This window comes from Sceloporus undulatus, chromosome 2 (genome assembly GCF_019175285.1).
Source record: "Sceloporus undulatus isolate JIND9_A2432 ecotype Alabama chromosome 2, SceUnd_v1.1, whole genome shotgun sequence".
Lineage (NCBI taxonomy): Eukaryota > Metazoa > Chordata > Lepidosauria > Squamata > Phrynosomatidae > Sceloporus > Sceloporus undulatus.
The window spans coordinates 88008306-88025593 of record NC_056523.1 but is presented as its reverse complement, the minus strand read 5'-3'; the positions used below and the strand labels follow the sequence as shown (position 1 = coordinate 88025593).

Genomic DNA, 17288 nt, shown 5'->3' with positions numbered 1-17288 from the left:
TAGTGTGATAATCTCCTTCTTCTCTGACACATAAGGGTTAAAAGCCTTCTGATAGCAAAGAATCTGGAAGATATCTGAGAAGTTGTATTTTGACATCTAGTCTGGAGAGATAATGTAAACATCAAGTCAGGAATGTTTGTTGGATTGACTGTTATCCAGGCACATGAACAATGTAAATTGGCCTGGCACCCTCTGTACCAGAATGATGAACCCATTCTGTTCAGATTCAGATCTGTTGGAATGTGAAAAAGAAATGCATTTATTTCAGTCAAGTTGGATCCTAGCAATCTAACACCACTTTAACTGCTATGGCACAATGCTATAGAATTTTAAGATCTGTAGTTTGGTGGACCACCAGAGCTCTTTGGAAGGGAAAGCTAAATATCTCAGAAAACACCAAATCCCAGAATCCCATAGCATTAAGCCATGACAGTTAAAGTGGTGTCAAACTGGATTATTTCTACAGTGTGGCAAGAGACTTTGATTCACCAGCATAACTGTATAATTTCTCCTGGAAATACTGGAGAAGGCAATTCACCTTCACTATTCTGCAATGATATTGGAAAAGACACGTTCATTTTCTTCTGAGCAACATACATTTCCTAAACTATCTTGATATCTTGAATTTTAAGTAGCATTCTAGGCTTAGGAAAAAATCATGTAGCAGACATGAACCTTTTCATGAAAGATCGTGCTGATTTGCAGCAGTTCCAGAGTCATTTGCTTCAGTCATTATTTAATTATCCCACCCAGGAGATCTGCCTAGTGTGAAAGGTGGTGAAGCCTTACTTATTTGTATCCAAAAGTGCTAGCAAATGTCTGCTCTGATAACACTAATTGAGGTGTTTGGATATTAGCATAGGAGTCAGACAGCTTTTAATGTATACTCAAGAGCATTTCAGCTGGAAAAGGATGAGGCAGGTGAGCTAGTTAACACATGAACAAGTGTCCAATAACTGTTAATCCATTTGGTGATAATTGTAATGCCAAGGATTTTTATGAGATAGTTTAGTATTCCTGCTGATCTCACCTGGGTATTGATGCTTAACTGAAAGCCCATTCACATAACGCCACTCTGTGGTTATGTACTCTAAAATGAAACCCCACCCCACCCCCCAACAACTTTGAAATGTAATTTGTATTGTGTCTATCCTTGTTAATAACTGGAAATCTAATAAAAATATAGGAGGAAGGGTGGGGGAGTCAAAAAGACTCACACAGATAGCTGAAAGCTGTGCTCCTTGGCTAACAATGTTCCTCTCCTTTCCAGAATAGGTATTAGCAGAAATCTTGGGTTAATGAGAGTCTGAAAGGAGCATGGCACCCATTTATCGAAACAAAATGGATGGAAACAAAAAGCCAATAAAAATAGATGCGGAGCAATGTAACTAACTTTGCCCTTTAGGAACAGCCTCTTCCATTCCACAAAGGCAATTATATCTCTTATTGGGAAAGAAATATGACAGCATTATCAGTCATTCAATATTTATATTGATAAAGAAGAAATAAAACTGTCTGCATTCAGCCCCACAAAGGTCATGATGATGGTGGAAAGAGAATGCTTAAACAATAACCAATCTTCTCTATTCAGGAAATTCGTATACAAACTTATACGAATAAAATCCTGTGGGCCTCCCTCCTCTTTCGTGGCCAAGAGGTTGGGCTAATGGGGCATTTTAGCCTGTTTTTTTTATTGTATTTGGTTGATTGATTTGTATGTATCTATTCTGTTTTAACTATTTGTTGTAAGCCGCCCTGATCTTGGGAAGGAGCGGGGTACAAATAAAAACTTTATTATTATTTATTATTATTTTATAACCATCTTCCATGCTGGCTAGATTTCAGTGCTCTGAGGCAACATTTGCTCTCAAGATACTGTGTACCATGGGCACAGTTAAATACTGATGAGTACATTGCTAGCTACATTGCATGAGAAGGTATGACTGACCTTTATTCAATTTGACTCAAGTCAGAATCTGAAAATGTTTCAGCTCTACAGTCCTGGTTGAAAATGTTCATTAGATTTAGGATGACAATTTACTTTCTGCAGGTTGCATTTGGGACAGAGCTAGAAAGAAATATCCTGAGCATGACCAGAGATGTGAGGAGGAGGTGGGTGGGACTATATGCATTTCCATTTTAATATGCACTTCCAAAGTTGATATGCAAATCAAAATACAGCTGTACGTCTATGTTTGCCCTTTTCTTGCTTATGTGATGCAACCCTCCAATTAAAAGAAGTATGCTTTAGGACAAAGGGTACACAAAATGTGTCAAGGAAAATAATGTAAAAAGAAGCATTGTATTAGGGTATATCACTTGTTGGAGCATCACATGGTGGTGCAGATAGACCTCTTACTTGGGTTATGTGGGGCCAGATACAAAATACTGAAAACACAATCACAATTTAAGTTCAGTTTTTTTAAAAAAAACAGTTATCCCACAAATTAGATACCAAACTGAACACATATTCACTGATCCTGAAATTTCCATCATTCAATGAGATGCCAGTGCACAACTTGACTCTAGGATTCTCCTGTATATGCTGCTCAAAGTATTGTAACCTTAGGGCAAACCTTAAATCCTCAAAGAAAGAAATAGGTACAAATACATAATAGAAATTCCACCTGAAGGAATGTACCTTTTAATTCCCTCCTAAACTTATTTTAAATCTTACTGTGTTACTGAAGGTGAAAGGGGTCTATCCCTGGCATCTCCAGCTCCTGTCCTCTAGCTTTTTCTTGATTTCTGAAAATAACTGTACAGCCCCTTCTTTAGGGTCTCCCAACCCTTGGAACTAAACCAATAATTCATAAGGTTTACACAAATTTGCTCAAAAGAAAATAAAACTGATGCAGGCTGAAATTACTGTAGGATTTTAAAAAATGAAAAAATGACTGGAACCAAGCTTGACAAATTTGACCATTTCTAAGCATTGTACTAACAAGACTAAAAATCATTGGCAGGCATCTTGCATTGCAATTACAGATTCCTCATCTCACTCAACAAATCTTTCAGTTCTTTCTCTTGAGTAGTCTCTGAGATGGGCATAGAAAATACTGCTGCATCCCAGAAAGGCGTTAGAGGTTTCTGTTGTGAAGCTTTCACAATGTAAATACTGGCATAACCTATCACTACTTGCTTCATACCTTCACTACTTAAATAATCCCTGACACAGGAAAACTATATGCACTTAACACAAAAAAGAGACAGGAGAGTGAAGTAAATTAACTTAGGCCCTGTACAGACTAACACTTTGGGCCAGTCTTGGGGCAGAGTCAGGGCGTAGCATCTGTACGATGCATGCCCTGGCTCTGCACCCAGGGCGATGTGACTGCACACTGCACCACACAGCATGTGGTGTCACAGGGCTCCTCCAGCACTGAGTCTGCATGATACAGTGCCGAAGGAGTGCCATATAGCCACGGCGCTGCAGCTATTGCACCCTTTCCAGGGTGCAAAAAGGAGCCACTTTTTGCACCTTCTTTTTGTGCCCTGGAAATGTCAGATCGGGGCCGTGGTGTGCAGTTGCCGTAGCTGCAATCTGGCTGAAAAGGGGGCAGCTGGAGGCTGCTCCTTCAGGGCTGTTTCCACAGCCTTTTAATTTCCTATTGCATGATATGGTGATGGCCAGCAGTTAAGATGCCTTTTGAAACAAATTAGTAAAATTTGTAGAAGGAGAGTCAGTGTGCTGGTTTGAGCATTGGACTATGAATCTGAAGACCAGGGTTCAAATTCCTGATTAGCCATGGAAACCCACTGGGTGATCTTGGGCAAGTCACATTCTCTCAGCCTCAGAGGAAGGCAAAAGCAAATCTCCTCTGAACAAATCTTGCCAAGAAAACCTGAAAATAGGGTAGCCTTAGGGTGATCATAAATCAGACACAGCTTGCACATAAAAACAACAAGGTCTCTCAAGGTACTAATTGACCATCCATATCCAGAGGCAGTCTAGCTCTGGATATTTGATATATTCACAGAGCAAAGATATGCTCTGCTTACAAATTGCTCCCAGAGGCATCTGCTGTTGGACATGATAGCAGAGCTTGGAAGAAAATGTTCTTAAAAAAAAAAAAAAGAACTCTTAGAATTCCCAAAACATCATGCTCACCAGCAGTAGCTCTGCAAGACTTTGGTTGGAACTTGATCTTATCTAGTAAAGCAGTTTTGAGGTTGCGACAGTGTACTTTCAGTAAACCTGAGTCACACTTCTGCTTTCATCTGAGAAATACAGAGATACATCTCCCATCACCATCTGTAAGCTCCAGATAGCTCCAGGAGTTCACACAGGTCACTCCACATGAAAACTGCTCCTCTCACTTCAGGCTTTACATCAGAAGCTGTGAAAACAAAAGGGCAAGCCACTCACCCTCCCATTTTCTACTCTGTCTCAATATGTAAACAGCTCTGAGAACCATGGAAGCAAATATCACCCAGCAAGTCATGGTGTTCATTATCTTCTTTGCTTTTGAGGAAAGGGACACATAATTTGCTATACATTTGTGTGGGGTGGGTCTATAGTATAATATGTTTTTATTCTCTTTTGGGGATGAAGTCACTGCATTTATTTTTTAGTCTTTTACTTGCTCATTCTTATCACAACCGAAGCATATGACTGTGTGTCAGAGATGTTCTTCTAGCTTGAACTTGAGAGTTATATTTTGAAGGAGTTCCTTGGCAGTTTCAATGTATTTTTCCCCATTTATAGCAGTGTAAAATAATGATTATTTATTTATTTATTTATATAATTATATTCTACTCTAGAGTCAAGGCTCTTCGGCCAGAGTGCAAAAAATCTGCATAGAACAATAAAACAATAAAAGTAATTTCAAAATGTGAACTCGAAGGCTTTCACAGCTGGCATCCATAGGTTTTGTAGGTTTTTTAGGTTATGTGGCCATGTTCTGGAAGAGTTTATTTCTGATGTTTTGCCTGCATCTGTGGCTCGCATCATCAGAGAATGGTGGCATGGAGGTGTGTGGGGTATATGTACTGTGTGACCCTTGGTTTTGGGGAAGTGATTTACATGTCAATCTATGTCGGCATCTCAGTGAATGGCCAGGCCTCTGGGTGGGAGGAATATGCAAGAAGGCTTTGTGTCTATTTAATTAGTGACCCATTATCTGCTGGGAAACCCCTTGAACCTGGGTGATGTTCATTTGTATGTGCTGAGACTTGATTTTGGTGTTTTTCAGGATTGGTACCCAAATTTTGTTTACTTTAAGGGCTTCTCCTTTCAGTGGCTTCCCTGTGCATTGTTACCTGATAGTTGTTGGCATGGTCCAGAATTTCAGTGTTTTCACATAGCATTTTATGCCCGGGATGGTTTATAATGTGTTCTGCTACTGATGACTTTTCTAGCTGACCCAGTCTCTCGTGTTCCTTGATTCGTCTTTGAACACTGAGTTTGGTGTGTCCCTATGTAGACTTGTCTGCAGCTGCACCGTATGCGGTAAATTCCTGAGGCTGTGAGAGGGACTCTCCTTTCCTTTGCTGGATTTTCTTGGTCAGTTTGTAGATTATTTGGAGAGTATGTTTCCTCATTAGTTTCTTTTTCTGTCTGTAACTCCTTTGATGTATGGTAAAAATACCTTCAATTTGGGTGGTTGTTTGTCTTCAGTCCTATGGTTTTTTTCTGTGCCTGGCAGCATTTCTGATGTCCAGAAAAATCAACAGTAGCAGAAGACGTTATAAACCATCCTGGGCATAAAACACTATTTGAAAACACTGACATTCTGGACCATGCCAACAACAATCAGGTCAGGATGCACAGGGAAGCCATTGAAATCCACAAACACTTGGACAACTTCAACAGGAAAGAAGAAACCCTTAAAGTAAACAAGGTTTAGCTACTGGTCCTGAAAAACACCAAAATCAAGACTCAGCACATGCAAATAAACATCACCCACAGTCAGGGGGTTTCCAGCAGACAATGGATCACTAATTAGACACAAAGCCTTCTCGTACATTCCCTCCACCAGGAGGCCTGTCCATTCACCAACAGGCCAGAACAGATTAACATTTAAATCACTTCCCCCAAGCAAGAGTTATACAGTATATATATATATACCCCACACACATCCATGCCACCATTCTTTGAAGATGCCAGCCACAGATGCAGGTGAAATGTCAGGAATAAACTCTTCCAGAACATGGCCACATAGGCAAAAAACCCACAAAGAACTATGTAATTTCAAAAGACTATAAGGATATTAAAATATTTAACAAGTAAAACATGACTATTTATAACCAGTCAAAACAATTTAAAAATAATAAACCATACCAGTGCAAATTGAATGAAATCAATTAAATCCCAAAGGATCAAGGAAAAGCCACATTTATTTATTTTGACGGGTGGGGTTCAATTGGACCTCTAAGGGGAGGGCATTCCATAACCGCTGTGCCACAGCAGAGAAGACCCTCTCTCAGGTGTCCCAACAGCCCTACAAAGATAGGCGATATACAAACATGCCTCAGTTAGATGTGTTCCTGGCCATTTCTTCTTTAACAGAAAATTTGGTATGAGACAGAAATAGCATGGAAAGAATAGGAATAGGTTCTGATACCACAGAAGAGATGAGCAGTTCAACATCTTTCAGCAATTTTTTTATCCAAAACTAATAAGCACATGTGAAATGAAACCACTATGCCAGACAAGTCTTGTGTAAGTTTTTTTTAAACCACCTTCTACAGACCACCTAAAAGCTTTTTCCAAATTGCATCCATGGATTATTTTTCTTTTCTTTCTCCAGTCTTCCTTATTATCCTCCCAATGCCAATGCTGGTAAAAGGTCTTTCAGAGAACAAGGAAGGCTGGTGTAAACATACTTTGTAAAAAGAAACTTCTTTGCCAAAGGCTTTGTTAACCAAGATATACAGTACCTATATTGTAAACTGTTAACACTTTACTGGTACATTATGATGTTCAATTAAATGTTTTGTGTTTCACCACTGCAGATTGTCAAGATTGAAAATAACGGGAAAGGATACCACTATATTCTTGCAACTTTGGTAAGATGGATCATGTTTCTTTCTTATTGCCTACAATGTATATTTTCTGATCAATTTGTTTTTATAGTTGGAAGCTTCCAGTGCAATTTTATGTGAAGTAGCTTGGGAAGATGGCATACTGAATACAACTGGATTTATTTATTGGTATATATTAGAATCTCTCTTTAGTATTTGTAGAATCTTCAAAGATGAACATAAAACAATAATATATATGGGAGTGATATTATTCTGCCAATTATACATAATGGCACATGTATGGTCATCATAGCATACTGTGTTCTAGCAAGATTCTCAGAAGCATCCAACTTTGTTTAGCATATACTAGTCTAGACTGCATACAATGAGGAAGGAGGACATGAAATACTTGGATACCTTTCTCTGTATCTAGATGCCTGCTGACTAAAAATACTTCTCAAGGCCAATCCCAATTAATCTGTATGAGGATATCTTTAAAATTGCATATACTGTTTATGGTAAACCAGCCATCCTTTCTTCCTCCATTCTTTCATTCTTTAACATCTTTATATACTGTCTTGGTGGTAAATGTCCTCTAGGCAATATGTAAATATCAAAAACAAAACAATCAATAAAATAATGGGGGTTGTTTTCAAATGAATCAATGAAAAGAGTATGAAAACATTAAAATACCGTGAGCCCTTGGTATCCCTTGGGGTTTGATTCCAGGACCGCCCCCCCCCCAGGGATACGAAAAACTTTGGATGTTCAAGACCCTGTAAATACAACGGCATAGTAAAATGATATCCCCTATATAAAATGGCAAAATTAAGGCTTGGCTTTTGAAATTTATTTTTTTTTTTAAAAAATCAAGCTGTGAATGGTTGAATAAAGAAAATAAAGAATCGGTGGACATGGATAAATTAAATTTAATTTATATAAATTTGCCTTAGTCTTCCATGAGCCCATACTCTGGCCAGAACAGAAGAGCAAGTCATGTCAACACACATTGGACTGTACACTTTTGTATGTGGGCATGTATATGAATTTATCTTCATTCTCTTTACCCAATAACCCAAGTATGTGGTGTTAATTTGTATTGATAAGTTCTTTCAAAATTCTAGTGAGTCTAATATTAAGACACAAGAATTCACATGCAAATACAAAGTACCAAATGTTCTCATTGCTGCTTTGTGAGCTTGGATAGAATGCATTTTCACAGGTCTCAGTGTGACAACTGTTCTCCAGTGCTGTTTTGTTTTTTAGTTTTCTGGTGAGACTGCCAATAATTGTCTGAGGGTTTGTTATTGTGTATGTCATGGCCACATGGCTTCAATATGTCTGTACTTTCAAACTCATTTAATCTAGGCCACCACACAGCTATAAGCTGCCAGTAATGACTTCCACTCTCTTCTAAACTGCACTACATTTCAGTCAGTGCACCAAAAGTGAAGTGTTCCATGTCCCATTAGTAATCCCAAGAGCCCTCTCAGCAAAAGAACAGATTGGGACTTCAGTCAACTATAATATTCCAGTTACCATCTGACTCAGTGGTAAACACAATCTTATCAAAGAAAAGCTGGATGCCTTTTTTTTTCTCCTTTAGTTGAAAACTAAAGCAATATATATGTGATGTGTTGAACGCATATGAAAATCTGCTTTATTAGAATAACAGAGCTGGAAAAGATTTTAAGGGCAATCTAGTCCAACCCCCTGACTTGTCAGAATACACAATTAAACAACTCCTGAAAGACAGCCATCCAGTCTGTTTTTAAAAAAAACTCCCCAAAAAAGAGAACCCGCAGTCTATTCCAGTTCAACGGTCTCTTCCACAGTTCAACCTCTGTTCCAGTAAATAAGTTCTTCCTAATGTTTAGATAGAATCTCTTTTCTTGTAAATTGAATCCACTGGTTCACATTTTCATTCCTGGAGCAGCTGGAAACAACCTTCTTCCACCTTTCATTTGATATCCTTCAGATATTTAAAGATGGTTATCATGCCATCTCTCAATCCTCTCTATCGAAGTTAAACATACCCAGCTCCCTAAGTCTATTAGATAAAACAGAATTAAGAGAGGAGAGGTGGGGGGAAATGAGTGGATACTTCCCATCCTTCTTTGCCCACAATCATTCTTGTGGTGCTTCAGAATATGTTGTGCTGATAAAAGTCCTTAGTGAGAAGAGAATGCAGACAGGCTGATAACTTTTTACACAAGCTAAGATATGTGAAAGGACATCCTCATATGCCCCCTGACTTGGAAAGAAGAAAGATAGAGGTGCACTAAAATTCCATCTGAAGTAGAATTTGCAGTAACTGAAGGATTTGGAAAGGTGCTCCAAGTGTCTCACTAGAAGTAGGAAAACATCTCTGGGGAAACATAAAGAAGTCAATTCTAATTGGCTGCACTCAAATCAACACATCTATAGCTTGTCACTAGATTTTTCCTAAATAAAAAAAATCAAAACAAAATTAAACAAAAAATTCAAAATTTCCCCTTGAATTTAGCCATTTTGAGCATATCAACTGTTGTGGATGAGTTTGATTTTCATGCAATCAGCATTGTCTTCATCTCACTGCCATCAGCTGTACTGCCATCTAATGAAGGCAGAGTCCAGAAGCTTCCATGCAGTGCCCAAATTCATTTATTCATTTGCTTAAAACAGTTGATCCCATTCTTTGCTAAAACACCTTACAAAGATAAAAAATAAAGCAGTGCCCACCATCAGGTTTAGAGATTCAATTGCACACACTACAAGGAAGAAGGGAATTGGGAGACAAGAGGAAAGAAGCAAAGCTAGATCTAATCTGCACTGCATAAAAATACAGTTTGACGTTGCTTTAACTGCCATGGCTCCATGCTATGTAATTCTGGGATTTGTAGTTGTGGCACCAGAGCTCTCTGACAGAGAAGGCTAAATATCTCACAAAACTACAGATTCCATAATTCCATAGCAGTGACAATTAAAGTAGAGTCAAACTGCATTAATTCTGCAGTGCAGATTAGACCCAGAGACTATAGCTGCCATCCTGTTGGTTACCCAACTAGAGTAAACCCATTAAATCAACTGCTCAGTAGTGAGTTAACTTGTAGATAAATAGCATTCATCCAATGAGTCTACTCTAGTCATTATTAGCACAGGATTTAGGTCTCCATTTACATGATTGCCTTTGCATAATGCTAGCAGAAAAAGTACAAGAGGTGTCACAGATGTGCTAGCACCACTAGTTCAAGTAAAACCTAGGCTGACAAAGTCATAAAGAGATGTGAATTGCCTTGGCAGTGACATGTGACTTGTCTTGCACAAGTGGACTGAAATTACTTTTTCTAGCCTTTGTGGAAGGACAAAAAATGAGGTTTCCCAAGCAAGTGGGAGCTTTACACCAGCAGAATGGCCCCATGGGATGAAGCCTTAACTGCAATGTTTAGTGGGTCATGAAGCTGGATTTAAGCATAATGAATGTGCTGCTGGTTTTTCTTCCTAGGGCAGCAGTAGAAATGGCAGAAGGTAGGTTGTTGCTTGGGAAACCCTATGGAAGTTATTTGTCTTCTGCTTTCTCTGCCTGTAATACATTAACAAAGATCTTGGAAACTTTTATTTTTTGAACAACAACAACTATGATTTTCCAACCAGCATGACTACTAATCATGCCATCTGGGAATTATGGAAGCTTTAATTCAAAGAAGTAAATTTTGTAAACTCTGATTCAGCAAGGCTAGCTGGTAGATAGGAACTCTCCCCTGGAGAGTGAAGTAGTCTCAGTACAAGCACATGCATTAAGCACAAAAATAAGTGTTTGAAATTATGTGCTTGTCTCACACCCTTTTTCTTGCAAGCAGAAGACCAGAGGTATGCCTGCTTTGTTTCTTTATATAAAGTCAGAGGAAGAAGGAATAAAATCAGAGAAGGAAGTGTACAGTTCTTTGGCACATAGAGAATTAGAGTTTTGGAAGGCTAACAAAGTAGTGGTCTAAATGCTACACCGACTAGAATTACTCCTGTGTCCATCTATTTGCTGCTATTGTGTGCTTTTAAGTAATATCTGACTTATAGATGCAGCTGGGGGAAGTCACCCTTTACATCTACAACTGAACCATCTGATTATGTGGACCAATGAAAGTTAAAAAGCACTGATTCAGATCACTTTATCTTTGACATTTGTCTTGAGAAGCCTGCGTTAAGCTGTCTTCAACTAACTAGTTGACGCTAGGGTGCAGAGGGAGACTCAAGAGTGCTACCTAATCCATCCAGAGCTAAAATTGCGCATTTCAGTGAGTAAACAGAGGTTTTCACAGCTCAGCTAGTAAACAAATGCTGTACAAAATAAGTGCTGTATTTCTTCACTCTGTAGCACACAGAAACTGATGTTTTCCTGGCAGCAGCAGCTTTTCTTTTCTTTTTTTAAAGAAAAATGGCTGGTTTCTACATGAAGCTGCAAATTACTTTTTCATGTTCACAAACAGGAAGAAAAAACAACAACAACAACAACCCACAGTTCTGGATTTCAGAAAACTATCCAAAGACTGTTCCTAAGAACCAGTTCAGCTAAACAATGAAAATGAAATTTTACATGGTTAATTCTCCCCCTCTTCCCCCACGCCCACCCCCACCCTCTGCTTCCTTTCACAACAGATGCACAGCATCTTCACTGAAGTTACATGTATGTGTAACTGTCACTGTAAAGTGGTTTCAGGATTCAGGACTACTTCTATATAATGAAGAAAAACATGTCTAAGGAGATTATTGCATTAGCTCCACTGCCAGGATAGACCCAGGATGTAAATTTCTTAAGGCAGATTTTATCTCATTCACCCATTGCCCGGCAGTATGCAGCCCATATGCAACCCAGGCTTCTCCAGGCTTGTCCTGCATCTTTTCAAGAATGGGAAAATATCATTCTTAAAAAGCCAAGAGAGAAGCCTGGGTTGCATATGGGCTGCATACTGCCTGGTGATGGGTGAATGCAATAAGGAAGTTACATTCTGGGTCTATCCCAGTAGCAAATGCAATAATCTCCTAACATTGTGCATCAGGTTTTCTACATTATTATTATTATTATTATTATTATTATTATTATTAACCTTTATTTATAAAGCGCTGTAAATTTACACAGCGCTGTACATGCAATCTTTTTAACTGGACAGTTCCCTGCCCTCAGGCTTACAATCTAGAAAGACATGACACAAAAGGAGAAGGGAGTGGTGGTGGGGAAGGGGCCTTTCTAGTAGGATAATACATATAAAATGCATATTTTATACATTTTTCTAAATGTATAAAATATGTATTTTATACATATTTTAAAATCTACAGTTTTCTAAATTTCTGAAATGCATAATATGAAAAAACACTTTGTATGGTCCTGGCATCTTGGAGTTTTCATATCAATACTGTGTCATTTGCAATACACTGTTACGTGTATAAACTAGAGATGTATGTCTTATAGCACAAATATAATTTTATCATTTTGCAAACAGATAAAATTGTTATAAATCTAGGAGCTCATTCTGCTTTATAATTCTACATTATAATACTTTGCAGAACACTGTTGTATTTTTTATTTTATTTTTTATTTTTTTAAGAGCTCATTTGAGAAATCTTCATAAGGAAATAAGAATCATAGAGAATCATAGAATCACAGATATTAATGTTCGGTCATTTACATTTTTTTTGTAAAATCACAGAAGAAAGAATGACTACACAGTTGCTCTATCAGAATTGGAGGTTTGGAAAGCTCACTTCTCTTTGGCATGGCTAACTTTTTCCATAACCTTAGTTTCCATTCTCTCTACGCCTGATTTTAGTGATTCAGGTGGGGTACTGCATTTTGGAAAGAGCACCCCTTTCCTGCTAGATTGAAGAAAAGTTGTGGCTAAAAATAAGATACAGTGGGCCCCTGGTATCCATTGGGGTTTGGTTCCATGACCCCCATGGATACCAAAATCTGTAGATGCTCAAGTCTCATTAAATACAATGGATAATAAAATGGTGTCCCTTATATAAAATGGCAAAATCAAGGTTTGCTTTTTTGGAATTCATATATTTTTTTGAATATTTTCAAATCATGGATGCTTGAATCCTTGGGTAAAAAATCAGTGGATAAGGAAGGCCAACTGTACTTCCAAATTGCTTGCAAATGTTAAGTATTAGGGATACACAGAATCTTCTTTCCTTCCCCTGGAAAAAGTCTCATCTGCAGATTTGAGGACATGTGTCCATAAGATGTATCTCATATAATTTGGATCTTGATGTTGGCAAATATAGGGTCTACTAAACTATTTTATCAGGGCTTAAAGATCTTCACTGACTACCAGTTTATATCACTGCACAAATCAGTACATCTGTCTTAACCTAAATAGGCCCAAGAGGCTTGGAACCCAGGAAAGGAATTACTGTAGATAGATTCACTGGGAAAGAGGTCCTGATAGTAATACAGAACCTCAGGCATCAGAGGCATTATGCTTTTATATACTACTTACAGGGGAACACAGACAGCAAAGTGCTATTTCATGTCTAGCTTGTATGATCAACCAGCTGTTTATGGGAAAAGAATTCCGGACTAGCTAGGTTTTTGATCTGATTTAGCATGGCTAATCTTACATTTTTAAGGGACAGCTTCCCATCTTTACTTCTTTCTCAAAGAAAGAGCTTGTCCTGATACATTGAGACAGTCTGCCAATAAGTAATCAGCCTCTGGAAGAGTTCTTGCCTCCAGCATGAAAACATAAGAAGCAGCACTTTCATTTCCACCAATGATTCTGTAATATACACAAAAATATTTCTAAGCAAAATAACTGTCATTTCTTCCTGGGAAGCAATGCACATGCATACAGCAGGTACAGAACGGCTGGGCAATTGAGGGAAATGAAGCAAAGAACTCCTTCCAATGCTTCTGATTTTCAGGAGCCCATACAACAAGAAACAACTATTGGAGATTAGCCACATGCTTATTTCTTTCCCCCCCCCCCCGCCAGTTTTTCTGCAAATAATAGCAAAATAATAGCAAACAGCAAACTCTCAAAATTTATATATATGAATGAGTTAAGTCACTACTGTTCACTGAGATTTTTTGTCAGGGAGCCTAATCCATCCAGTTCCCTTTGGTTTCAGAGACAAAGTGGGTAAATGCCAGGGACAAAGTCCCTGGTGGAACTCAATTATGGTGGAACTCAACCAGTAAAAACCCCTCACCAGAGACATTCATTTTACATTCTGCCTGCTATCTTTCAGGTGCCAACACAAATCTCCTCTGTTCTCTTTATACTTTGGTGTAAAATTTGTCCTCTTGGTGTTTTAGCTACTATTTGTGGCTCCTACATCTGTGCTAGATTGTTCATCATTTGGGTGATTGAAACTGCTTTAATAGTTTTGAGGTATTTAGGATTTGGCAACATCTTATTTCTTTCCTTGGTTGGAAGAGAGTTTTCAGTTGATGTGTGGAGTTTTCCTGCCTTTCCATTCCTGCATATGCCCTCTGAGTAAACCAAAAATTGTGCCAGTGTTTAGAGGGCAGCTATGAATGGTGTAGAGAGCTATGGATTGAGGGGAAGTTGGTTAAAACACCTCCCTTTCATCAGTAGAACAACATAGAATCCAAGCTGCTGTGCAAGCTAACTTGAAGACCTTCTGGTGGAAATATAGGATATAAATGTTTTAATAAAATAAATACAGTATGTGAAACTTTGCATTTTGTGTATCAAGACTATCTGAAAAACTAATAGCTTCTTATACTGTTCAAGTTTTTCTCTCAGTTCTGTCCATCATAGAAATGTTTGGTGAAGACACAAGGGAAAGAATTCTTGATGGCTGCTCCTGGACTATCAAATTCCCTCCCATATGAAACTAGTTTGGGCCCATCTTTGCTCTCTTTGCTCTAAAATATTTTTATTTGGGCAAGCCTTTGGCTGTTAAGTGGCTGCTGCTGAAAGGTCTTTTAATAGGGGTGCTATACTTTTATGTGAGAGCCAGCATGGTGTAGTGGTTTGAGCACTCTGGAGACCAGGGTTCACATCCCTGGGCAAGTCACACTCTTCCAAGCTGAGAGGATGGTAATGGCAACCCCCAACCCCCCCCGAGGAAACTTGCCAAGAAAACCCCATGATAGGGTCACCTTAGGGTTGCCATAAAGCAGAAACAACTTAAAAGCACACAAATACTTTTATGTTCATGGAATCTTAGAGTTGGAAGGGAGTATAAATCATCTATTTCAGCCTCCTGCCATCCAGGAATATACAATAAAAGCAGTCTTGAAAGATGGCCATCCAACCTCTGTAAAAAGGGAAACTAATTAAATAAATAAATGTTGGCATTCTATGCAAAATATTGACATAAGAGAACTGCACATGTCAATAGTGTTTCCTGGAACTCACAAATAGCATGAGAAAAGCCAAAGAATTTTATAATAAAAGAGATTCAGACAGCCTGTCCTGAGACGTTAACTGCTGGTACTTTCAGACACTGAAGCTCTCTTTTAAAGACCTCTAGAGAAAAAGGTGTCATTAATCAAGGAGAACCTAAGCTCCTACACATCAGTACCCTTTCAGTCATTACTTTCTGTATGTTCAATAAACATCAATGAAGTATAATATAAAGATTTATTGACCCTCTGTTCTGCTTAAATGAGTCATGACCACATCATTTGTAAGGCCAGGTGTGCACCAATAAAAACTTTATGGCACAGCTAAACATGATGTACTGTTTGAAAAGACTTTATTAAGCTAGTGCCATACCTTGTGGCTGTGCTGCAATTTGAGGAATACTTTTTCTTAATTGGTATGTAAGTGGATTGGTATGCAGAAAGGAACAACAGACATTAAATGTTGGTATTTTGTTTCATTTTTAAATCTCCATTTTCATTTTCAAAGCTGGAAAATCATAACAATTCACTTGCATTGGGTCAGCTGGAATTAGCACACAACAGTTTTATATTGCTGCAAAGGCACAACGACTGGAAAGGAGTTGGACACTGGTTCCAACTATGTTGCTAAAAACTCTGAAATGCCTTTGTGCCATTTTCAATTGATGCTGGGAGGAGACATAACTAAAACACAATGTCTCCTGACTTAATACAGCAAAAGGCAGTCTTAACACTTCAAGAGTTAAATCAGGCACATTCAAAATCTCTTCCCCTTATCAACCACATATAAATAATATTGACTGTTTTGGTTTTATGTAGAACAGATCTCTGAACATTGTGGAAAGCTAAAGAAAGTGTGTATAACAAATAGTACAGGACAAGTTCTCACAAAAAGGAGGAGAACAAAGGTTAAATAAAAAGAACCTGAATTTTCCGGGGGGGGGGGGGGGAATATAGAACACCAATACATAGTTAGTGCTATTAATACTCAAGTTAAACATGTAAACAGGGGGTTGGACTGGATGGCCTTTGTGGTCTCTTCCAGCACTATGATTCTATGATTCTATGAAATTATGATTGTGTTTGTCTGCATTATTCTTGGATCAAATTTTAGAAACTGGGATTGCTGGGGAGCTCTTAATGTGGCTCTCTATTCAATTATCCACTCAAAATCTAAAACAATCAGTAACAGCCATTTAGCCACTGGTAGTACTTGGCCAGCCTTGCATTAACATTTTATCAAAATAATAATTTATAGGAAAATTTGTTTCAGTGCAACATATGGCATGAGTGGTGGATGGTTGTGAGGAACAATGAAGAAATCCAGGGATGCAAATTTATAATCTTATATTTTAGGGATAAATTCTGCTTGTAGATCATGTAACAAAATAATGAATGTGGCTACAAGTGCCATATAAAGGGTATTTGAAAATTAAACAAGTATCAAGAAAATAGCTAAATATGTTGTTTAACTAAGGCTGGCCTTGGTTCTTCCCTTACTTTGAACGTCTCCTAAAATCCCATTTCTTTGTAATTTAGTGGCCCAAAATATATTCTATCAAGTAGCCAATACTGAGGTCTGGAAATCATCTATGGTAACCTATCAGGATTTATTTGAATACCCTTCTGATCTGAAACAATTCTGCTCTAGTAACTCCCTTAACTTTATTCCGTCTGAGCTCCATACCAATGCAACAAGTCCACTTGTCTCTAGAAGCTCTAATGATTCTCCTTAGCCTCATCTAAACAACCTGTACTTTGCAAATCAAGCATCAATAGCTTTACATCTAGTGGTTGAAGAATGCTAAGCTATAAAAAGGATGTGTACTATGGCCCATGGTGGATATCCCACAAGTATTACATAATGCCATGATCCTATGCATGTTTAATTTAATTCATATACGATGTTTTATTTTATGTTCTGTTCTTAAACACATTTAACAGTATGGAATAATCTCAGAGGAACTTA

At 38.1% G+C, this 17288-nt stretch overlaps 1 protein-coding gene across 5 annotated transcripts in view; it reads left to right on the top strand.

Annotated features, from left to right (window-relative positions):
• Window positions 1-17288, top strand: part of GRIA1 (glutamate ionotropic receptor AMPA type subunit 1) — a 166436-nt gene that overhangs the window by 8447 nt on the left and 140701 nt on the right. For all 5 annotated transcript variants that reach the window (XM_042450323.1, XM_042450324.1, XM_042450321.1 and 2 more), the window contains exon 3: window positions 6958-7011. In XM_042450323.1, coding sequence (XP_042306257.1) covers window positions 6958-7011 — 54 coding nt within the window. The remainder of the gene's footprint in view (window positions 1-6957; window positions 7012-17288) is intronic.